The sequence below is a fragment of the Eucalyptus grandis genome, chromosome 7 (genome assembly GCF_016545825.1).
Source record: "Eucalyptus grandis isolate ANBG69807.140 chromosome 7, ASM1654582v1, whole genome shotgun sequence".
Taxonomy (NCBI): Eukaryota; Viridiplantae; Streptophyta; class Magnoliopsida; order Myrtales; family Myrtaceae; genus Eucalyptus; species Eucalyptus grandis.
The window spans coordinates 34,368,174-34,387,044 of record NC_052618.1 but is presented as its reverse complement, the minus strand read 5'-3'; the positions used below and the strand labels follow the sequence as shown (position 1 = coordinate 34,387,044).

Sequence of the window (18,871 nt, the reverse complement as noted above, 5' to 3'; positions counted from 1 at the left end):
GGTGGTTTTGAAACTTTTACTTTCTTTCGTGGTGTGTATGGATTGAAGGTGCTGGAAGGAGGTGAACGAGAACTGATTTTCTTTGGATACTCCTTTTTCTTTTCAGTCCTTTATTTGGAGGAGTTTGACAGAAAAATGAAAACGGAAGTGGAAGGAAAAAGAAGGAATCCTTCTTATTTCACAATTCATTTTTTCCATCCAACAATGGGAGGAAATGGAGGGAAAATAAATTTTGGTGTTTTACTTTTTTCTGTTTTTGCAATTTTGTCCCTCATTAGTCATTTTGTTTCTGTACACAAACGAGGCAGCTGATACCATGGACCACCAATCAAGCCAACTTTCCTTTTCATTCCTTTTCTCGTCCATGCACTCCCAAACAAGTAAGAGAAATTTACAATTTTCTCCCTTCGAATGTACTCACTTCTTTTCCTTCTCTTTTTCTTTCTATTCCATTCATTTCCCGTCACCAGACTTAACAATATTATAATATTATTAATATGATCTCACAATTGCCCACATCAAGTTGCATGATAACCATGATAATCACCCAATTTTAGGAGACGGATACTAGGAGTGCCAAAAATTTCGTACAACGCTCACTTGAGTGTCAAAGCTTTTATTTCGCCCACTTGAGTACTACAAATTTGAAAAATCGTTTACTTAAGTGTCTTGCCAACAAATCCAACATAAAGGCTAGTCATCCGACATGGCTTTGCCGGCATGATGTGGACCATATTATTTTAATATCTTATTATTTTCATTATTTTTTTGAATTTCATATTTTTATTTTTATTTTTTTGACAACCCTTGCCTGAGGGATGCTTGCCTTCGACCGCGAAGGCCCTAGGTGAGGCCGTTAGGGCTTCACCAACTTGGCGAGGCTGCAAGGACCCTCGTCGTCCGCCTCGCCAACTCTAGGCGGCCACAAGCAATGCCACCTCGCCTAGGGCCAACAAGGTCACGAATGCCCTCGCCCATTTCCATTGTGGTCAAATTTGGGCAAGGGTTGCCTCACCCTCACCGCAAAGGCCCCTGGGTGAAGGCATAATAGCCTCGCTAGTCGTGGACAACACCATCTAGAGCTAGCAAGGGCATCGTGACCTCACCTATTGCAAGCAAGGGTTTTTGCAGCCGATGAGGGTTGCTGGTGACCCTTGTTGACCCTAACGTAGAAAAGCAAAAAAAAAAAAATTAAAAAATTAAAAAAAATTCCACGTAGGACAGTTGACTAGAAGTGACACTGAGTGAATGATTTTAGTTTGACATGAAACTCAAGTGAATGAAAAAAATTTTGAAACTCAAGTAAGTGTCGTACAAAAGTTTTGACACTTATAATGTTCATTTCCCCCAAATTTAAAGATAATTGTCTTAATGGAAGACGTTATCTAAATGAGTTTGAATAATGATATAAATAGATCTATTTGACAATCTGATAATTAAAAAACACATCATCAATGTTAAGGGGGCAATTGGTTAAAAACACATATTCATTGATCTTTCAAAGCTTTGTGAATCCGAATTCTCATTGAATTTCATCATTATATATTTTCGCATTCGATCTTGATTATCATGATCTTTAATCTTCCGCAAATTTCTAACTAAAAACCCATTTCTTAACTCCCTTTCAATGGACCAAGTTGAAAATGAGCCACTCAAAATTTTATAAATCGGTGGAAATGGGTTTAAAATATCTTAGCCTAGTTTTATACCGGTCTACGTGGACACGAGACCCATATCTAACCCATTTAGTTTACCAACTTCAACCCATGTTTTGTTACCAACTTCAACCCATATTTTGTCTTCATTTTACTCGGCCTTCACTCGCTTGAAAAAATTGCTGCTCCAGGACAAGATGGATTTGGCACGTCACTGACACTGGCACGTCACTGACACTTGCGCTTAGGGATCGGCGCCTCTTGGGCAAGTTGCACCCCAGGATGCACCTTTGGCGAGTACATGATGGTCCTCCGTGGCACTGGCTTCCGGTTGCTTGATCTGATGAACTAGCCGCTGCTGCGCTAAAAGACGGAGATCGACCGGCTCAACGAAGTTGATAGAAAAAGAGATAGGAAATTGAAAAATTGTTTTCTTGTATTCTATATTTTATAAAAGTATGTTGGTTTTTTTTTTTTTAATGATCGAGGATCCGCCTAAGCCCCATTTCGGCTTACGTTATTCGGGGTCACAATGCTCTTCAGCACTCTGGAAGCGTTTGGGAACCACTTCCCAAAGCCCTTTAGAGGCCTAAAGGTCCTTGGGCAAATGCCAACCCGTTTGACAAAAAATTTTGAATCTTCATTCTCTAAATGCCAGCCTTGTGAAGCTGAAAGCCCAAGGTAGGTGAAAAATTGCCTTGGACTTTAGGCTTTTTTGGCATGCCCACACCCCGCACTATTCATATTTTTTTTTCGAAATTATCCTCACGAATTTTTTGTTTTTCCGGGTGCGTGCCATTGTATGAGCATTGTTCATCTTCTCTAGGCGTAGAGGGATGTTGCGACCTAAACGATCGTCGCCAGAGAGTCGGGCGACCTCCGTGAGTCGCAGATCTAGTTGCCAAATGCACGCAGTTGCCGGCGACCGTCGCCTGCCGCATCGCGACCTCCGCATGGAGCTCGCCGGGTCGCGCGACCCATCTAGTTGCGGAGTTTGGTCGTGACCGGATCTGGTCGCGCAACCTCGCCGCCCGGATCCAAGGGTGGCAAGGTCGCGCGACCCATCCAAGGCGGCAAGGTCCTCTCACGACCTCGCCGCCCCAGATTCGGGGTCGCCTGAGGTCAAGGCGGCGTCATGCGACCTCGCCGCCCCAGATCCGGGGTCGCTGGCAGCCGCTGTCCTTGCCGACCAATTTTTTTAAAATTTTTGTAAATGTAATTCCTCAAACACCATTTTATTTAAAGTACTTCACAAAGAGGTTTTCAAAGTACAATTTACCAAACACAGTTATATTTTGGAAAACACCTTTAACTCAAAAGGTTTTTGCATTTTCCCAAAGACTTTTCCCAAAGTGGTTCCCAAACGTAACTTCCGACACCTTTGGGCCAATGATTATACTTTGGGAAAGACTAACCCAACAACCCACCGCCGGGGCCCTCCACTTAAATCACTCCGAAGTTCGAATCTCTAACCTTGGATGGTCTCAGGTAAGTCTCAACCAACACAACCATGCGTGGGTAGATAGTACATTAGTACTTATAACGTATGAATGAAAGAATAAACAAAAAATAATATACATGAATTATTGTTTTCCTATTTACTAAACTAATCAGCAATGGACTAAATCAATCAAACCATAATCAGAATCATCGCGAGGATCGGAAGTTTCAATCATATCTCCAATAGAAGTCGAGCAGTCATGAGCGAAGTAGATAGAAAGACAGCTGTGCAGGAGAATGGAGGTTGAAGGTGCTCCGCTGGGGAGGCGCATCTTTGGAAGAAGGAGCTGGCAGTGGCAGCGGAGGCAAGGGATGTGAAGGCGGAGGAGGAGGCGGAGGACGGCAGAGGACGGCGGAGGACGGTGGAGTGTGAAAGCAGGCGGAGGGGTAGAAGGAAGGAGTGGAGCACTGGCCTGCTCGGGCCCCTGTAGGTCCTTCCGCCGGGCGCCCGGGGGGGAACTTTTCTATTGCAGTCAGCAGTAGAGAGAAAGAAAGAGAGAATGATTTTTTTATTAGATATTTTTTTCAAAAGAAAGGGTTTGGCTGATAAGGTTTGGCAAACCTTGTTTTCACTCGAGCTGCGTATTTTTTTTTTTTTTTTTTTTTTTCATTTTTATGTTTTATATTAGTCTTTTGGAAAGGTATTCATGGACATTCTCGTCCCTACATTGAAACGTAACTTATTTGAGCGGGCACGTGCTATGAAAATGGAAAAAATTTAAATAAAGATTCAAAGTAGAGCCATTTTCTAAAAAAAAAAAAAAAAGGCCCAAAATGGACATTGTCTTAAATAACGACCTAAAGTAGCTAGGTCAGTATCAACTAAGGGCCTGAACTTGATTTACGGCCAAATCTTCACCTAATGGTAACAAGTAGGGTGTCGCAATTTTGTCCAAAAAATTCCAGCTTGGTAAAAAATGCTTTTAAATCTTCGAACAAACAATAATCCCATATTGAACTCTCGTTAGTTCTTCGTGAAATCGTTGAGTCTTCAAAACTTGAATTCTCAATCCATTGATTCTCGACTGTACCATATTTTATTCCTATCTTCGATGCTAGATGAAATGGATGCACTTGCTAATGAGGACGGAGCTCATGACAATGGGGCGAGGAGGTATTTGGTGTGGATGAAGGTCTTGTGCTGGAATTGAAGAACCCAAGTCCCATCTAAACTCAGGAGATTGAATTGACATTCCTCCTCATCCAGCTGATAATGGAGCTCGAGACAACAAACTTTCAAGGGGAGGATCGACTTGCTATTGGGGATTGACTTGAAGACTCAACGATTTCACAAAGAACCAATGAGATTTCAATTTGGGATTTTTGTTTGTTCAAGGATTTTAAAGCATTCTTACCTAGGTGGATTTTTTTGGACAAAATTGCCCACAACCTATGCACTAGAAAAAGTCATCAAACAAGATTTGGCTGAAAAATAAGTTTAGACTCTTATTTGACACTAACCTAGTTATTTTAGGTCTTTATTTGAAACAGTATTCACTTTGGACATTTTTAAAGAAAACAACTCTATTTCGGACCCTTATTTGAAATTGTCCCTATAAAAAATGAATTAAAATATGGATCAATTTTAGTAATCCATTTTGTCCTATCTTCTTTAGCTTTATTTTTTTCTCAACCCATTTATAACCCATTTAGAATAAAACGAGTCACCTTAGGAAATTGAGCTCATTTAATTTGAGTCACAAAATGGGTACAAAACCCATTAAAGTTCTTTATAAGTATTTCAATTTATAGATTTTTTTATGTTTTTTTTATTTTATTTCCTTAATTTTTTATTGTTTAATTTCATGTGAAGTTTTTATCCATGAAGAGTTTAAAAGTGGGTTAAGTAGGTGGATATGGATTTTCGTAGAATATTAATGTATTTTAATAATAAAGTTTGGGCACGGGTCATTAATTTTACATTACATATAAATGAATCAATATACGTAAAGTCAATAAATGACCCAACACCACACAAGCACCATCTAATCCATCCATTCGACTATCCTATTCATCACTTAGATAACCACACAATGCGTCAAAAAATCTCAACGCCAAGAATGGGGAGGTTGATCATTCAAACTACAGTTATTGAGATGCAAGGAAAAATTATTTATATATGTTTCGTTGCAAATAAATAATTTAAAAAACATATTTCTTAAAATTACGATTTGTATCTCTTATGAAAATGAATGAACAAATGATATTATCATTATCACAAAGATATTTATATATAAATTATTACTCATGATAAAATAATTTTTCTATTGACTCATTATTTTACATAATATAAATTATCATTTGAAAAAAAAATTCAAATCAATTAGAAGGCGGGCTCCACGATCCGTCATGGATCGATCCTCGGACTGTAACTCCTCGAATCTTTCTGTAACGCCTACGCAAAATGTCGTAACCCCTATGCAAAATGTCGTAACCTAACAAACCTTAAAGAACATCGAGATCGACAGCCGAAATTTACTCCTTTTTTTTTTTTGTTCTTTTAATCCGACGGCTACAGGAGGGTCGGGATCCGCCCCCGGTCCGGTGGTCCCCACCACACATTCTGCCCTCAGAAAGGAAATTACCATAAACCCACGGGGCGCACATCACGATGTCTCCTCTCCACAACGCTTTTACGTCCCTTTTCGCTTTTCTCCGGTTCTGCCAAAAGTGACCTCCGGAATCGGCAACCCACCCGGCAAAACGGCGTCGCGACGAGAGGGGCATATCCGTCATTTCACTGGTCGGATATTTTCCCCAGTGGGGCCCAATGGAAAAAATCTTCGGCCGTCTCTCTCTCCCCATCCCCCCGCGGGGCCCGGCGCGTCTATCCAGCACCGCCACGGCAGCATCACGTGACCTCCCCCGCGGGGGGCCCCACCCTGGTTCCGATTTTCCTCCTTTTTTTAACTAACCATGGTTAGCGGAGGGTGGTCGTGCCTTCTCGTGGAAGCCGGGTCAACCCGGCCGTTGACTCGCCCCCGCTCGCTCAGCTCCTTATCCGGGTTCAGGGACAAAGCCTCAGCCTCGGCCTCGCCCTCGCCCGGAGGGACTCCGGTCAACTCGGTTGACAAGGCTCTCTTTCGTGCGCGCATTTCCCTCGGTCGGTCGCTCTGTTCTTTCGAAGTAATTTGGGGACGAACTCGTAATTGAATTTGATATAGTTAGATGCGGAGCAAATTTGAATTGGAATTTGTAATCGAGGAGATTCTGAAATTGATTTGTAACTGCCATGTTAATCACTCGGAAAATGATCTAAATTTGAAATCATCACTCCGGTATCTAGTTCGAAATATTAAGAAAGCTAATGCATTTGTTATTGAAAAATATAGCAATTCAAAAAGATCTCGGATGAAAACTTAGTAATTTTTTGATAGTAAATACAATGCGATATCTTGATCTCAAATGTAATAAATAAAATGCAAACTATACCGATACATTCTTTCGTGGTAAATTTGTAGAGATATGGTATGATACTTTGCTCGATTTTAATTTTAATCTCCCTTGTTATATAATTTGTGGATATCACATATTCATCTCGCATAAAGTGTACCAAATTATTATGGATTTTCTTCCCTTTCTATGTGTTTAAGATGTCGTCATTACTTTTTTTTTCCAAAATGTGGAGGTGGATGCATATGCTAGTTGTACTAATAATAGGAATCTACTTTACTCACATGACATCAATGACGAACTTCTCAGTAGCTCACTCAGTTTATTGATCAAGGAGACGATAGATCATCACCAAGTTATAATTCTATGAAATGTCAATGTATTATTAAATGAACGAATTTAATCGAATATACTTTCTCTAAATTTGCCTATTAGTTATAAAAATGAGTAGTTGGGCGATAAAGTCTATAAAATTTGGCCATGGAGTTTCAATAACAAATTAAATTTTTTGGAAAATTTGGCCATGGAATTTCAATAACAAATTAATTTTTTTGGACAATTCATTGTTGTGGTTTGACTTTTAGCATCCAATCTACTCCTTCCCATTGTTTTCTCATTTCAAAACAACCATAATCTCACGCTAATCCTTTCATAACTAATTTATTTTTCTACCCACAATGATGAATTCCACGATTAATTGACTTACTTATTTTACTCATCAAAAGTCATAATAAAATTCTATGAATTTACTTTCCAATTGGGGTCGAGATATTTAAGCATGGCAGAAATCAATTCATTTAAATTAGGGATGTCAGACTATAAGTGGAAAGTTAGATCAGAATGAGCTGTATGAAATCCTTGGCTTAGGATTGGGGTGACAGCTCTCCAAGTTTCAATAGCCCTCTTTAAGCCATGCCGCCTTTTATGGCAAGAAAAATCCTAAGTTCCAACTCATCCATGCATCTACATCCAAACACCCCCCCTGCAGCACAAAACTAACCATGGTTAGAACGCTAACCACACCATGCGCAATGCGCACCCCCTTTTCGGCCTCCTCAACCCTAGCCCTGCCCGCCCCTATAAATACCCCGCCTCCGCCTCCCCAGCTGTCTCATTGCTCTCTTCTCCGGAGACGCGTAAACCCTAGAAACCGCCTCGCGTCTTCTTCTTCTTCTTCCTCTTTCCAAAGCTCTGTTAATGGCTTCCGCAGAGGTTGAGTATAGGTGCTTCGTCGGCGGCCTCGCGTGGGCCACCGACGACCAGTCCCTCGAGCGGGCCTTCAGCCAGTTCGGCGAGATCCTCGAATCGAAGGTCCGTTTGCGTCCCGCGCCGCAGGGAGATCCAGATCTGACCGCGATCCGATCCGAATCGAATCCGCGTTCCGATCCGATCTGATCTGACCTGATCTGTTTGTGTTACTTGATACTACCTATGTTACTCTCATCTGTTTGCGAAAAAAATCGATTCTTGTTACTTATTACTCGAATCGGTACGTCCATCTTCATCCTCTTCGCCAGAGACGGAAGAGATCGATCGATACATGCACAACTCCTTTTTGGTTCTCCTCCGGCGGGGTTTGTTCCGGATCTGATGCGTTCGCCGTTTGGTTTTTTTTGTTGTTGTCCAGGTCATCAACGATCGGGAGACCGGGAGGTCCCGCGGCTTCGGATTCGTCACGTTCGGCAGCGAGAAGGCGATGCGGGACGCGATCGACGGCATGAACGGCCAGAACCTCGACGGCAGGAACATCACCGTCAACGAGGCCCAGTCCCGCTCCGGCGGCGGCGGAGGAGGCGGCGGCTTCAGGAGCGGCGGCGGTGGCGGCGGGTACGGAGGCGGCCGCCGTGAGGGAGGCGGCGGGTACAGCCGCGGCGGTGGTGGCTACGGCGGCGGTGGTTACGGCGGCGGCGGTGGGTACGGCGGCGGCCGTGACCGCGGCTACGGCGATGGCGGTTACGGCGGGGGCGCCAGGTACTCCAGGGGCGGCGGTGCCTCCGAGGGTAACTGGAGGTTTTAAGTTCGTCTCGACGGTGCTGTTTTCGTTGTTGACGTTTGCGTGAGGGGCCGCCGTGGTGGCTCTTCTGGTGTCATGGTCATGTTATGGTTGATGTGTTATGGTATCGTGTTCGGGTTCTCTGCTTTTTTGATCGATGGTTACTCAAATTACCTGTCATTTGCGCAAAGTAAGTAAATGAATTACAGACCTTCGTTCTCAACACCAATCGCTTTCCCCTCTTTCCCCTCTTTCCCCCATGATCTATCTTTTTTTTGCTATCTTGTCTTAGTTCAGATGCATGCTTGAATGTGGAGTCGCTTTTGATAGGCGTTGCGTTTCTCTGTGAAACTTCAGTTGTTGAGAGACGTGTCAACGAAAGCGTATAGAAATTCTCAACACCAACCAACCATCTAAATTTGCAGCTGCGACCCTTTTGTTCGGTGGGTCGCAGCTTCTTTCTGGTTGGATGTGACAATTCTTCAGTCATTTCTGATGCAGCATTAAATCCGCATAGAACTTTTGTGTGTGCTGATTTTTTAAGCGTTGTTGCTTCCTAATGGTGAACTCCCTCTAAAATTCAAAGATGAGGGATGTTTCAAGTTTCCGAAGCATAGATTGAACGATTTCCAATCAGTGTTTAACAGCGCCGGCGCTTCTATTTCGCGTCGCACCGGCGCTACCTGTCTGCTGATACATCATTATTCTTTGCTTGTGAATTCAAAAGAGCTTTTTGTAGAAATTCCTTCCTTGATGGTTTCTCTTTCCTCGCTGAGGAAAAGAAAATGGGGACGAATTTCTCAGTTGTACGAAATCAATTCTTTTGTTGTATTGCATGATATGGACCCCACCGATTCCTACTTTAGTTGGCCGGTGTCGCCATGATAACGTTGATACATTAATAATTAGGGACGTGGGGGGAAAGAGGGATTCTAATGGTTCGAAAGGGCATATGCTTCCAGCATATGCTCTGGGAAAATGGGATAAGGTTAACTTCTTGGTCCACGACAGCGATGTGCCGCTGTCCCATTGTTTACGCTTTCACACTCTCTCCGCTTCCTTTCTGTCCCTTTTTCTTTTGGGTCAGACCTTTCTGTCCTTTCGGTTGACACTTTTACTCTGATTGAGCAACGATTCGGAAGGATATGCTTCGATTGGAGTCTTAATGGATGATTGAGTTGAGAAGATTCTTAAAAATCTCGCGGATTAATTCAGCCGGATCTCAATTCTATAAATCTATTCGAAGTTTGTGAATTATTTGCTGTTCGCAGATTTGATTTGGTTGAAATCTTTCCGTAGAAAAAGGTTGAGGATTGATGCTACTTTTTACCTGCCCATTTTCTCTCGGGCCGTGGGGTGGCAAATTAAAGTCTCCATTATTTGCGTGTTCGAATCTGTCGCCCTAGAACTTCAAATGGAAGGGGCCCGGTTCCGCAACTGCTCCGTTGATTTTAGCCGCAACCTGCTCTGCTTCCTTGCGTTCATACGGTCCCATTTCATTTTGTAGATCCGACTATAATGCTTTTGGCTACGTTTGATCGAATCTAATTTCCGATCAAAGATAAAATAAGATAAGATAAAAAAAAAAAAATTCACATCAATATAATATATTTTTTGATCAGGATAAAATAAAGATAGGATAAGAAAATATATTCACATTATATTATATTTTTTTAAATATAAACGGAAAGTTCATAATGGATGGTGAAAATCTCTCGCAATATTTCTTAATTTATTTTTATTTTATTTTTATTTTTAAAATTTTTTTCTTTATTATTTCTTTTTTCCCTTTTTATTATTATTTAATAAAATTTTATCAAATAGTAAATTTTACCAACATATTTAAAATACAAAAATGCCTAAAATAAATAAAATAAATATAAATATATAATTTTATAGATTGAATGTTTATTATAAAATAGAATTAAAGTTGAATAAATAAATTAAAATAAGATTAAATTAAAAAATAAAATTTTATTTTTATTTTAATTTCTTAAATTAGAATTCACATATTATTTATACTGAAAAATAATTTTAATTTTGTTAATTTAATAAAATTGTTATTCGATAAAAATAACTTTTCTAGAAATTCTATTCACCTTTATCCCACTTCTTTAATGAAATAATATTATTTATTCTATTTTTTCTTTATATTCGATTTTATTTTATCCTGAGCAAGCATTAAACATAGGATAACATAAATCATCCTGACTGTCAAACGCAACTTTGCGTGTTTAACTTTTGTAGCCTTGATTGGATAGCAGGCTTCGGGGCCCACCGACTAGGATGAGATTTGGTTCACGTCCTGGATTTTACGGATTGAAGGTGGCCTGGCCATGGATCATAGAGCATCCTTAACTCGTTCATGGTCTATTTTCGCCTCAATATGTGACTGAGGCCAATTCCTTAAAAGGAAGCCCAACTTTTTGCGCACTCATGACACGCCATAATACTAACCTTTGAAGTGTTAAAATTTTAAAAAAGGCCAATCCGTTTGTCCCTTGGACAAAGTTAACACGATGTTCGAACGTCCAATAAAAATGCCCAACCTTCCACCCGTGATACAAAATGACGTATGCCACGGTTTCGTCTATCCTCGCAATTAAATTGCCATTTGCCGTCCGACGCGGCTTTGCTATGCTGATGGATAATAATAGTTAAAACCCAATTAATCACGACAAAGAATTGACTTTCCATTTGCGGAGCAAAATGCACGAAACTCTTTATGTCCTAATTTTGCGAACAATACTACAAATTGAAAACGACCTTGATTCGTGCGTTGTTGGACATGGCCCATGTGTGATGACGCATGTTCTTTTGAAGGAGCGTGATTCACCGGTGAAAAGGTCGAGCTTTTTCTCCGAAAGGGTCGCGTGCCTGTATCGTCCCCAGGTGCAAAATGTCCGGCCTTTTCCTTTGGACGTCTGAAAGGTTGTGTTCATTTCGTCCCCCTCCCCATCGGACCTTTTTCTTCCCCTTCCGGATTTGGCAAAACATGTGAAAACTTGCTGAGAACCAATTGCATCTTACCCGTTCCGCCAAAGAGTTTGTTTTAGAGTAAGCACAACAGACTTTCAGTTCTTAATAAGAGGTTTTGGTTTGTTTGTCATCTATTCTACTTCACTGTCATCTATTTCAGAAAATCAATTTGCATCTTATGATCTGTTTGTTTAGAAGAAAACTGTTTCCGAGAAATTATTGCCTGACCTTTCGTTGTTTGGATGAAAGAGCTGATCTATGGAAAACATTTTTCATGGATTGAAAGCTAAGATTAGGGAAAATCGACGTTTCTCTTTTTGGTAGGGAAGCTACTTTTCGTAAAAGCATTGAATAAATGAAAACTAGTCATTTTTCATGAAAATGTTTTTCGTTCACCACGAAATTTTCAGTGAAGCAAATACCCCTATTCATGACAAAAATGCACGAGTGACAAGACTACCTTACCCCTTACTCAGCAAATATGTCAAGAAAAACCTCCTTCCCCAGATCGCTCACGAAACTTATTACCCACCCTCGTCGGTATCCACTCCCCCGGCACCACCGTCGCCACCTCTAGCGCCAGTGCCAATGCCTTCATTGTCTCCTCCCCCTCCTCTCTCTATCTATGTGTGTATGGATCAAGTTGTCATCCTATCTCCAACTTTCGATTGATCAATTTTAAGACTTGCAGAGCGCAGAACATGCCTAGATTGATGTCGTCCTCGATACTAATGCTCCTGGAGATTACGATTGTTGTTGTGAGAGAGAGAGAGAGTGGCAAGGGCTTCAGCAGATTTTGTGACAGTGGAAGAGTATGGTGATCGAGGGAGCTGAGCGAGGCCATCGGTGTCATGCCATTACCGGAGGTGAGCCAGGTGACACGGGCCAACAATGGCGCCAAAGACCATGAGTAAAGTAATATGGTCAAGGACTTTTGAGGGGCGGTTTTATGGTGGGACGAGGATTTGAATCGTGACAGAAATATTCTTTGGTAAAATTGATGATTTTGCAAAGAAAATCACAATGTTATTTGATGTTAGCTGGCGTGTATCATTAGTACACTCAAACACAAACTTGCAGTTCATAGAAATGGAATAGGCAAAATGGTATTAGGGGTGAGAAGTAACGAAGATCACTGCAATCTTTTCAGACTACTTCATCCTAAACTTGTCAAGCATCTTCAAGAGGAAGATAGTACTGAATCCTTCTTCATGATAATTTCAACTTGTACGAGTTTTCTCGTCATGTAATAATTTATTAACATGATGTCGTGCAGGTTAGTCTGGTTAGACCATAACCCACCACCAATCACATAAAGCCTACTGAATCTGAACTAACCAGACTTTAACTCCCAGCATGATGGGAACAGCTAAGAACCTGTCACATATCAAGCGATGATCGCGAAATGCCGTTCTTCAAAAAAGCAAAGCATCAACAAGGGAAATCTATGCCAATAGTCAGGAGTATATTCTAGTCTGATACTATCGTCTTAAGAGGCAGCGAACTTTCAACTTCTTGGGCGGCGGCATTCCTCTCCGCAACAACCTTTGACATTCCAAACATCTGTATGTGGAAAACATGGAAATAAGTTGGAGGAAGGGGGAGGAGACTACATTATGCATCAAGAGGGTTAGTGTGAAGCTAGAGTGTGGCCAAGGAAGATGATACCTTGTGAATGGTCTTTGTGAAACAGCTCTTGTGCTCATCCACAGATGCGTTGATGAATTCATCAATGTGATCCTTTATATCCTCCAAAAAGGTGCCGTCATCCTTCTTCTTCTTCCGACATGAAGTTAGAGGCGGCACAGTAGGGGCGGCGGCGGCAGCAGCGGCATCGTTCTGTTTTTCCATCTTACTAATTCCTGAGATAGCAAGTGAATTCACAAGATAGAAAGTGAAAGTTATTTCACTGGCCATTCAATGGAACAAATACAGATTTTAGTGCGCCACCCCCAGCATGATAACCAAAAGACGGAAAAAAGCATTCTCTGAATCATAACGATTTACTGCAACAAAATAATGGATCATTTCACATGAATAAAATGCCTAGTGAAGTAAGTGCCCAACCACAAACATATAAAGCTACAAAAGTTCAGTTTGCCTTCATCTTTTGGGATGCACTATCTGTCTGATGCACGGGATTGGACTTCCAAATCAATGACTGATTGATCAAAAAGGGAACATGACAAAACATAACAGATTCTGAAGTCGAACACAGAAGAGATAAAGAACATGAACAGATAAACACCTTGAGCAGCAACAGGCAACAAACATGGGATTCCTGATTATTTCAACAATCAATCGAAACGACGGGTCAGCGAAAGAACAAGTTCTGGATGGCAAACAAATTATCAAGGAGGCGCCTTGACCCTTGCATCTAGGGATGTAAAGATGGCCTGTTCTTCCACAGAGTAAATCGACTCCCTCACTAATTCTTCCGCAGAGCGGATACTTACCCATCACTCTCAACCGAGAACCCAGTAGCGGAAAACGAATTTCAAACCCTTAAGGTACACAAAATCAAGGTCAAATCCTGGGATTTGGGGCGCCCAGAAAACTTGGGTCTCGTCCAAGATTTCTCTTTCCGAGAACCCCACAAGAAAACAAGCAGTGAAATTGAAACTCTACCGATGATCGACGTCAACCATTCAATTGTTTCTCAACACCCAGAAAGCGATACACCAGAGGCATCGATCACAGGCACGCCAAATCAGAAGAAGAATTGGAGAACACGAAAACAGTAAAGACGACGACGGCAATAAATTCTCGGTCACGAGGCGTGCTTTCACCTGGAAATGGCAAAACTGAAGGGGACGCTGAGCAGAGAGAACGAGGAGCTCATTGAGCTGGGTGATCTTCGGAGCGAAACGAGGACGGCCGTGGTCGAATTTCATGACATCCCCGCCGCCCATAACTCCCTATTTCTCGAATTTTATTTAAGGTTAATATTAATTAAAAATAGGGAAAATTCCAAATAAAGACGGAAAATGTGCTTATTTTTTCAAATAACGTCCGAAATGAATATTGTTTCAAATAAGAGGTGAAGTAGCCATAATTGTTTCAAATAAATATTTAAAGTTACTATGGTTGTTACAAATAAAGATATGACCTTATTGCTCATCGACGGGTTAAATGTTTTGACAAAGGATGTTTCTTCTAATTACAGTTCTAATTTTAAATTATTATTTTATTCTTTACCTTTTTTAGCTATCGGTTGCTAGTGAGGGCTCCACGACCCTTACCGGGCCTAATCAAGGGCTGGAAAGGTCTTGGCCACCCTTGCTGACCAATGGTAAGGGTCGATAGGGGCCTGTAAGCCTTCGTCAGCCGTGGGCAAAGTTATTATCGTTAGATTTATTTTGGGCATTTATTTGAAATAAGATCCATTTTAGAGTCCTTATTTGAGAAAATGATAATATTTCAAGTCATTGTTTGAAATAAGGTTCACTTTAGACTTTTATTTGAAAAAATGAAGGCACTTCAAGTTTTCATTTGAATTTTTTTTTAAAAACATGTCAAATTAATTTTCACTTCACGGAAACATTTATAGTTGATTTTCGTGATCCAAATCTTGATCCTGTCATGAGAGGGCATATTTGCATAAGGGTAATTAGTTTGGAATTTTTTGGGTTGAGGTACTGATTGGAGATTTTTCACGAGACATAAATACATACGGGAAAAGTTTGTTAGAGATATCAATCTTGGGTTTTTTTTAGACAAATATTAATTTGAATAAATTTATCATGGGAAAAGTTTCTTTGACTAACCTTTGCTCATTTTTTAATTCAATCCTAAATAATTTGTTTTTACAATGTTGTCCTTACATCTTTTGAAAAGTGGTCGTGCTTATTCTGTTACAATAATTAGTCCTATTTAATTTTGTCCCTGCATGTTTATTTGTTCAATTTAATCCCTTCGTTGTTATTTTATTCTCTCTTTTAATTGCACACATGTCAAATTTAGATACGATCCCAGCAAAAAATGTTTGAGAATTATGTCACAACACTAAAATCCCAAAATAAAACTTAATTAAATAGATTATACGCACTATAAAATGTTTATGATATAAATTATTATAAATAAAAAAGGTTTATCTATGTTTAAATTGTGTAAGCCTTTCTAAGTGTAACTAAACATGTCATGTTAATACAAAGAAGGGGAAATTCCAAATAAGGATCCAAAGTTGATCAACTTTCTCAAATAAGAATCCGAAATTAACTTTGTGTCAGATAAAGACCTAAAGTTGACCCATTATCTCAAATAAGGACCTAAAATGGTTGAATCAATTCCAAATAAGAACCTGAGCTTGCTTGTCAGTCAAATAGACATTTCTGATGACTGGAGTTTGGGCAATTTTGTCCAAAAAAAATATAAGGATAATTAACAAATCCTAAAACAGAAAAAAAAAACTTAGGTTTTTTATGGTCTCCCTGTTCCTTGTACCCATCCTCTGCAAAGTCAAGGACTGAAGTTCTCCCCATTCCTTGTACCCATCATTCGTAAAGTCGAAGACCTAAATTCTTTGCCGGTTGATGCACGAATTAAAAAACAAGAAGAAAACATATGCTTCTTTGTTTGTTTGTGGAGACCCAAATTTTTCGCTGGTCGAGCAAGGCAAGGCGCGACGAGAATTGAGTCACGATGATGACCGGGCAGCAATTTGGTTGAGGAACATCGAGGGAGAAGAAAGAAGAAAACGTAAACATCTAAATGAATAACCTAAACTTAATTAATTTAGAATTTTCCATTTTTTTCCAATCACAAATTTCTGACAAAATTGCTCCTATCTTAATCGATGGAAAATGTCTGCCGGCAAGCTAAGGTTCTTAATAGAGATTAACTTGATCACTTCGGGTCCTTATTTGACACATCATTCTTTGAAATAATAGGTCCACTTCGAGTCCCTATTTGATACAAAGTTTACTTTAGATCTTTATTTGAGAAAATATATTTACTTCGGGTCCTTATTTATAATTTTCCCTACAAAGAAATTATTATTATTATTATTATTATTATTATTATTATTATTATTATTATTATTATTATTATTATTATTATTATTATTATTATTGTTATTATTGTTATTATTGTTATTATTGTTATTATTTTTGCTAGGAAAAGAACTTACTAAATTGGCATACTACAAGTCTAAATTTGTTATAAACAAGTAAAATGGTCAATTCATGCTTGACATGTTTGTTATTATTTACAATTAATATTATACAAACATATTAACATGTGTCGTGTGTATGTCTTGTCAAGTCAAACATTCCTATTTTTAGAAAAGGGTTATCAAGGCTTATGTGGTTAAATACTTTAATGACAAAATTAAACAAACTAGTAAACTTCAACAATTAAGTGATTTTGGAAAAGATAAGAAATGTAATCCTATATGTTGTGCCAGGCCATTGACAATGTTAGTGAATCTATTGAACATGTTAGTCACCGATCCATCTAGCTTCATTTTCAAGAGTTCGTATTGCTCGAGGAGAATAGTTATTTTTCTCTCTTTGACTTGGCCAGTTCCTTCATATGTGCGTGTAACTTGTCCCAAATTTCCTTCACTATTTACATGAAGAGATATGATTATATTTTATACGAGATAAAGCACATCATAATGAGTAAATTGCTTTAGCATCTAATGCTTCTCGTTTAGTTATATTCACTTCAGACAAAGCTTTGATTTATGGCTTTTTGTTGTCTCCTTCCTTTTTGGATGATGAGGGTTCAAGCCTTATTCCTCTCGGAACTGCATCTCATTCCAAGGGATCTTTAGATTTGTTGAATGCTTTCATCTTGATTCTCCAAATGTTGTGGTCCTTTCCATTGAAGTGTGGAGGCCGTGTATCACCTTGTTCTTCCATAAGTCCTACTAGCCATAGTAGATCGGCAGCTCAGAAGTACTATAACACTTCAATAAAGAGTAACAGAGCTCTGATACTAACTATTAAGGCTAGAGTTATCACATAGAGGGGAGGTGAATAGGTAGATATGCCAAATTTAAAGATTATTGAAACTAATATTATAGTAGGACAACGTCTAGCCATGGAAAGCTCAGATCTTACCAATGTGTAATCATCTATCACAAGAAGTAAAAGGAGTATAAGGAATAGAAAATTGTGCACAACAAGTTTATAGTGGTTTGGCTTTGACAGGCCTACATCCACTATCCTGTGTTGATAGCTAATTGGTTGGATTACATTAGATGAGGTTACAAACGTTGAGAATTCCTGACTCAAGTAAGTGCAATCAAATCTCCCGATCTCATACTCTAACAACCTCTAAGAGATTACAGCTTTGAGCTCACAAAGACGAATTGTAACAACAAGGATTTCTCTAGAAATTTGGAATTAAAAACTTCAGATGATTCTCTTGGTTTTTTTTCGCTTTACAACCTCCTTTTAAACTCCTCACTATCCAAGCTAATTGTTGGACTTTCACTTTGAGGATGATTCATTCAATCAACCCATTTGAACTAAACGTTGCTAGAAGATTTGATTGCATCAAGACTTGTCGAGAATGAAGTCTTCCTTTTGGTTCTATCGCCCAAATAGTTGATCGGGTTTCCATAAGTTGAGTCCCTTATAGAAAGAACATTCCGTCTTCTAATTGATTTATTCTGGGATTGCGATAATCCATCTTGAAGAGATTATGATCATCAATCTTCCCTTCTAAATCAATCAATATATTGAGAGTGCTAGTATGAACACCTAGAGGAGGGGTGAATAAGTGTAAAAACGGATTCTGCAAAATGCAGTGAAAATATTTACTTTGAACATGAGTTTGAATAACAATAAACTTTTGAAACAGAGTCTGAAGAGTAGCAGATTTTGAACGAGATTAGAGTTTAGCAGTTAAATATAACTATGAACAAAATAAAGAGATTCAGGGAAGAGAATAAGAATACAAAATTTATAGTGGTTCGGCTCAGATCAAGCCTACGTCCACTCTCCCATGCTAACAACCTTCTTGGCTGGATTCCACTGTGCAATCAACAAGAGACAAGTGTCTTACTATCTTACTAAGTCACTCTTTTGGTATTTCTTTCACGATCATAAACGTTTAAGTTCACAAGAGACAAGTGTATGATCGAAGGTTGCTCATACTTTGGAATTATAAATTTTACACTTCGTCTTTTACTTGCTCATCGATCCTTCATCTTCTTAAATACTCCTTCACTCCCAAACTAGCCGTTGGACAATATCTCGAGGTTCGTATTCCAATCTACCTATTAGACAGCTCTGTATCTATAAGATTTGGTAGCTATTGAGTGACAAAAGTAGAACCCAAATTGATTCTGATCGCCTATACAAACAAAATCTTCGTTTCCATAAGTAGAGCTTCTCTACAT

At 39.5% G+C, this 18,871-nt stretch overlaps 2 protein-coding genes and 1 non-coding gene across 4 annotated transcripts; 2 read left to right on the top strand and 1 right to left on the bottom strand.

Annotated features, from left to right (window-relative positions):
• The first annotated feature begins 7,653 nt into the window (after nt 1-7,653).
• On the top strand, nt 7,654-8,770 carry LOC104453328 (glycine-rich RNA-binding, abscisic acid-inducible protein-like). The gene is made up of 2 exons (XM_010067852.3): nt 7,654-7,859; nt 8,176-8,770. The coding sequence occupies exons 1-2, from the start codon at nt 7,746-7,748 to the stop codon at nt 8,563-8,565; spliced, it is 504 nt and encodes a 167-aa protein (XP_010066154.2). The 5' UTR covers nt 7,654-7,745; the 3' UTR covers nt 8,566-8,770.
• Nucleotides 8,771-9,089: 319 nt separating this feature from the next.
• LOC120296536 lies at nt 9,090-9,242 on the top strand. Its single transcript, XR_005553485.1, has one exon. It is a non-coding gene; the product is annotated as a small nucleolar RNA snoR137 (small nucleolar RNA).
• A 3,470-nt stretch (nt 9,243-12,712) lies between these two features.
• LOC104453329 lies at nt 12,713-14,430 on the bottom strand. 2 transcript variants are annotated; one of them, XM_010067853.3, is made up of 3 exons: nt 14,310-14,430; nt 13,189-13,382; nt 12,713-13,083 (listed from the first exon to the last, which is right to left on the bottom strand). In XM_010067853.3, exons 2-3 carry the CDS (start codon nt 13,369-13,371, stop codon nt 12,991-12,993), a joined length of 276 nt encoding a protein of 91 aa, XP_010066155.2. In that variant the 5' UTR covers nt 13,372-13,382; nt 14,310-14,430; the 3' UTR covers nt 12,713-12,990. The 2 variants fall into 2 exon arrangements, with proteins under 2 accessions (XP_010066155.2, XP_010066156.2); XM_010067854.3 differs by lacking the exon at nt 14,310-14,430 and adding an exon at nt 14,149-14,287.
• Nucleotides 14,431-18,871: the final 4,441 nt, after the last annotated feature.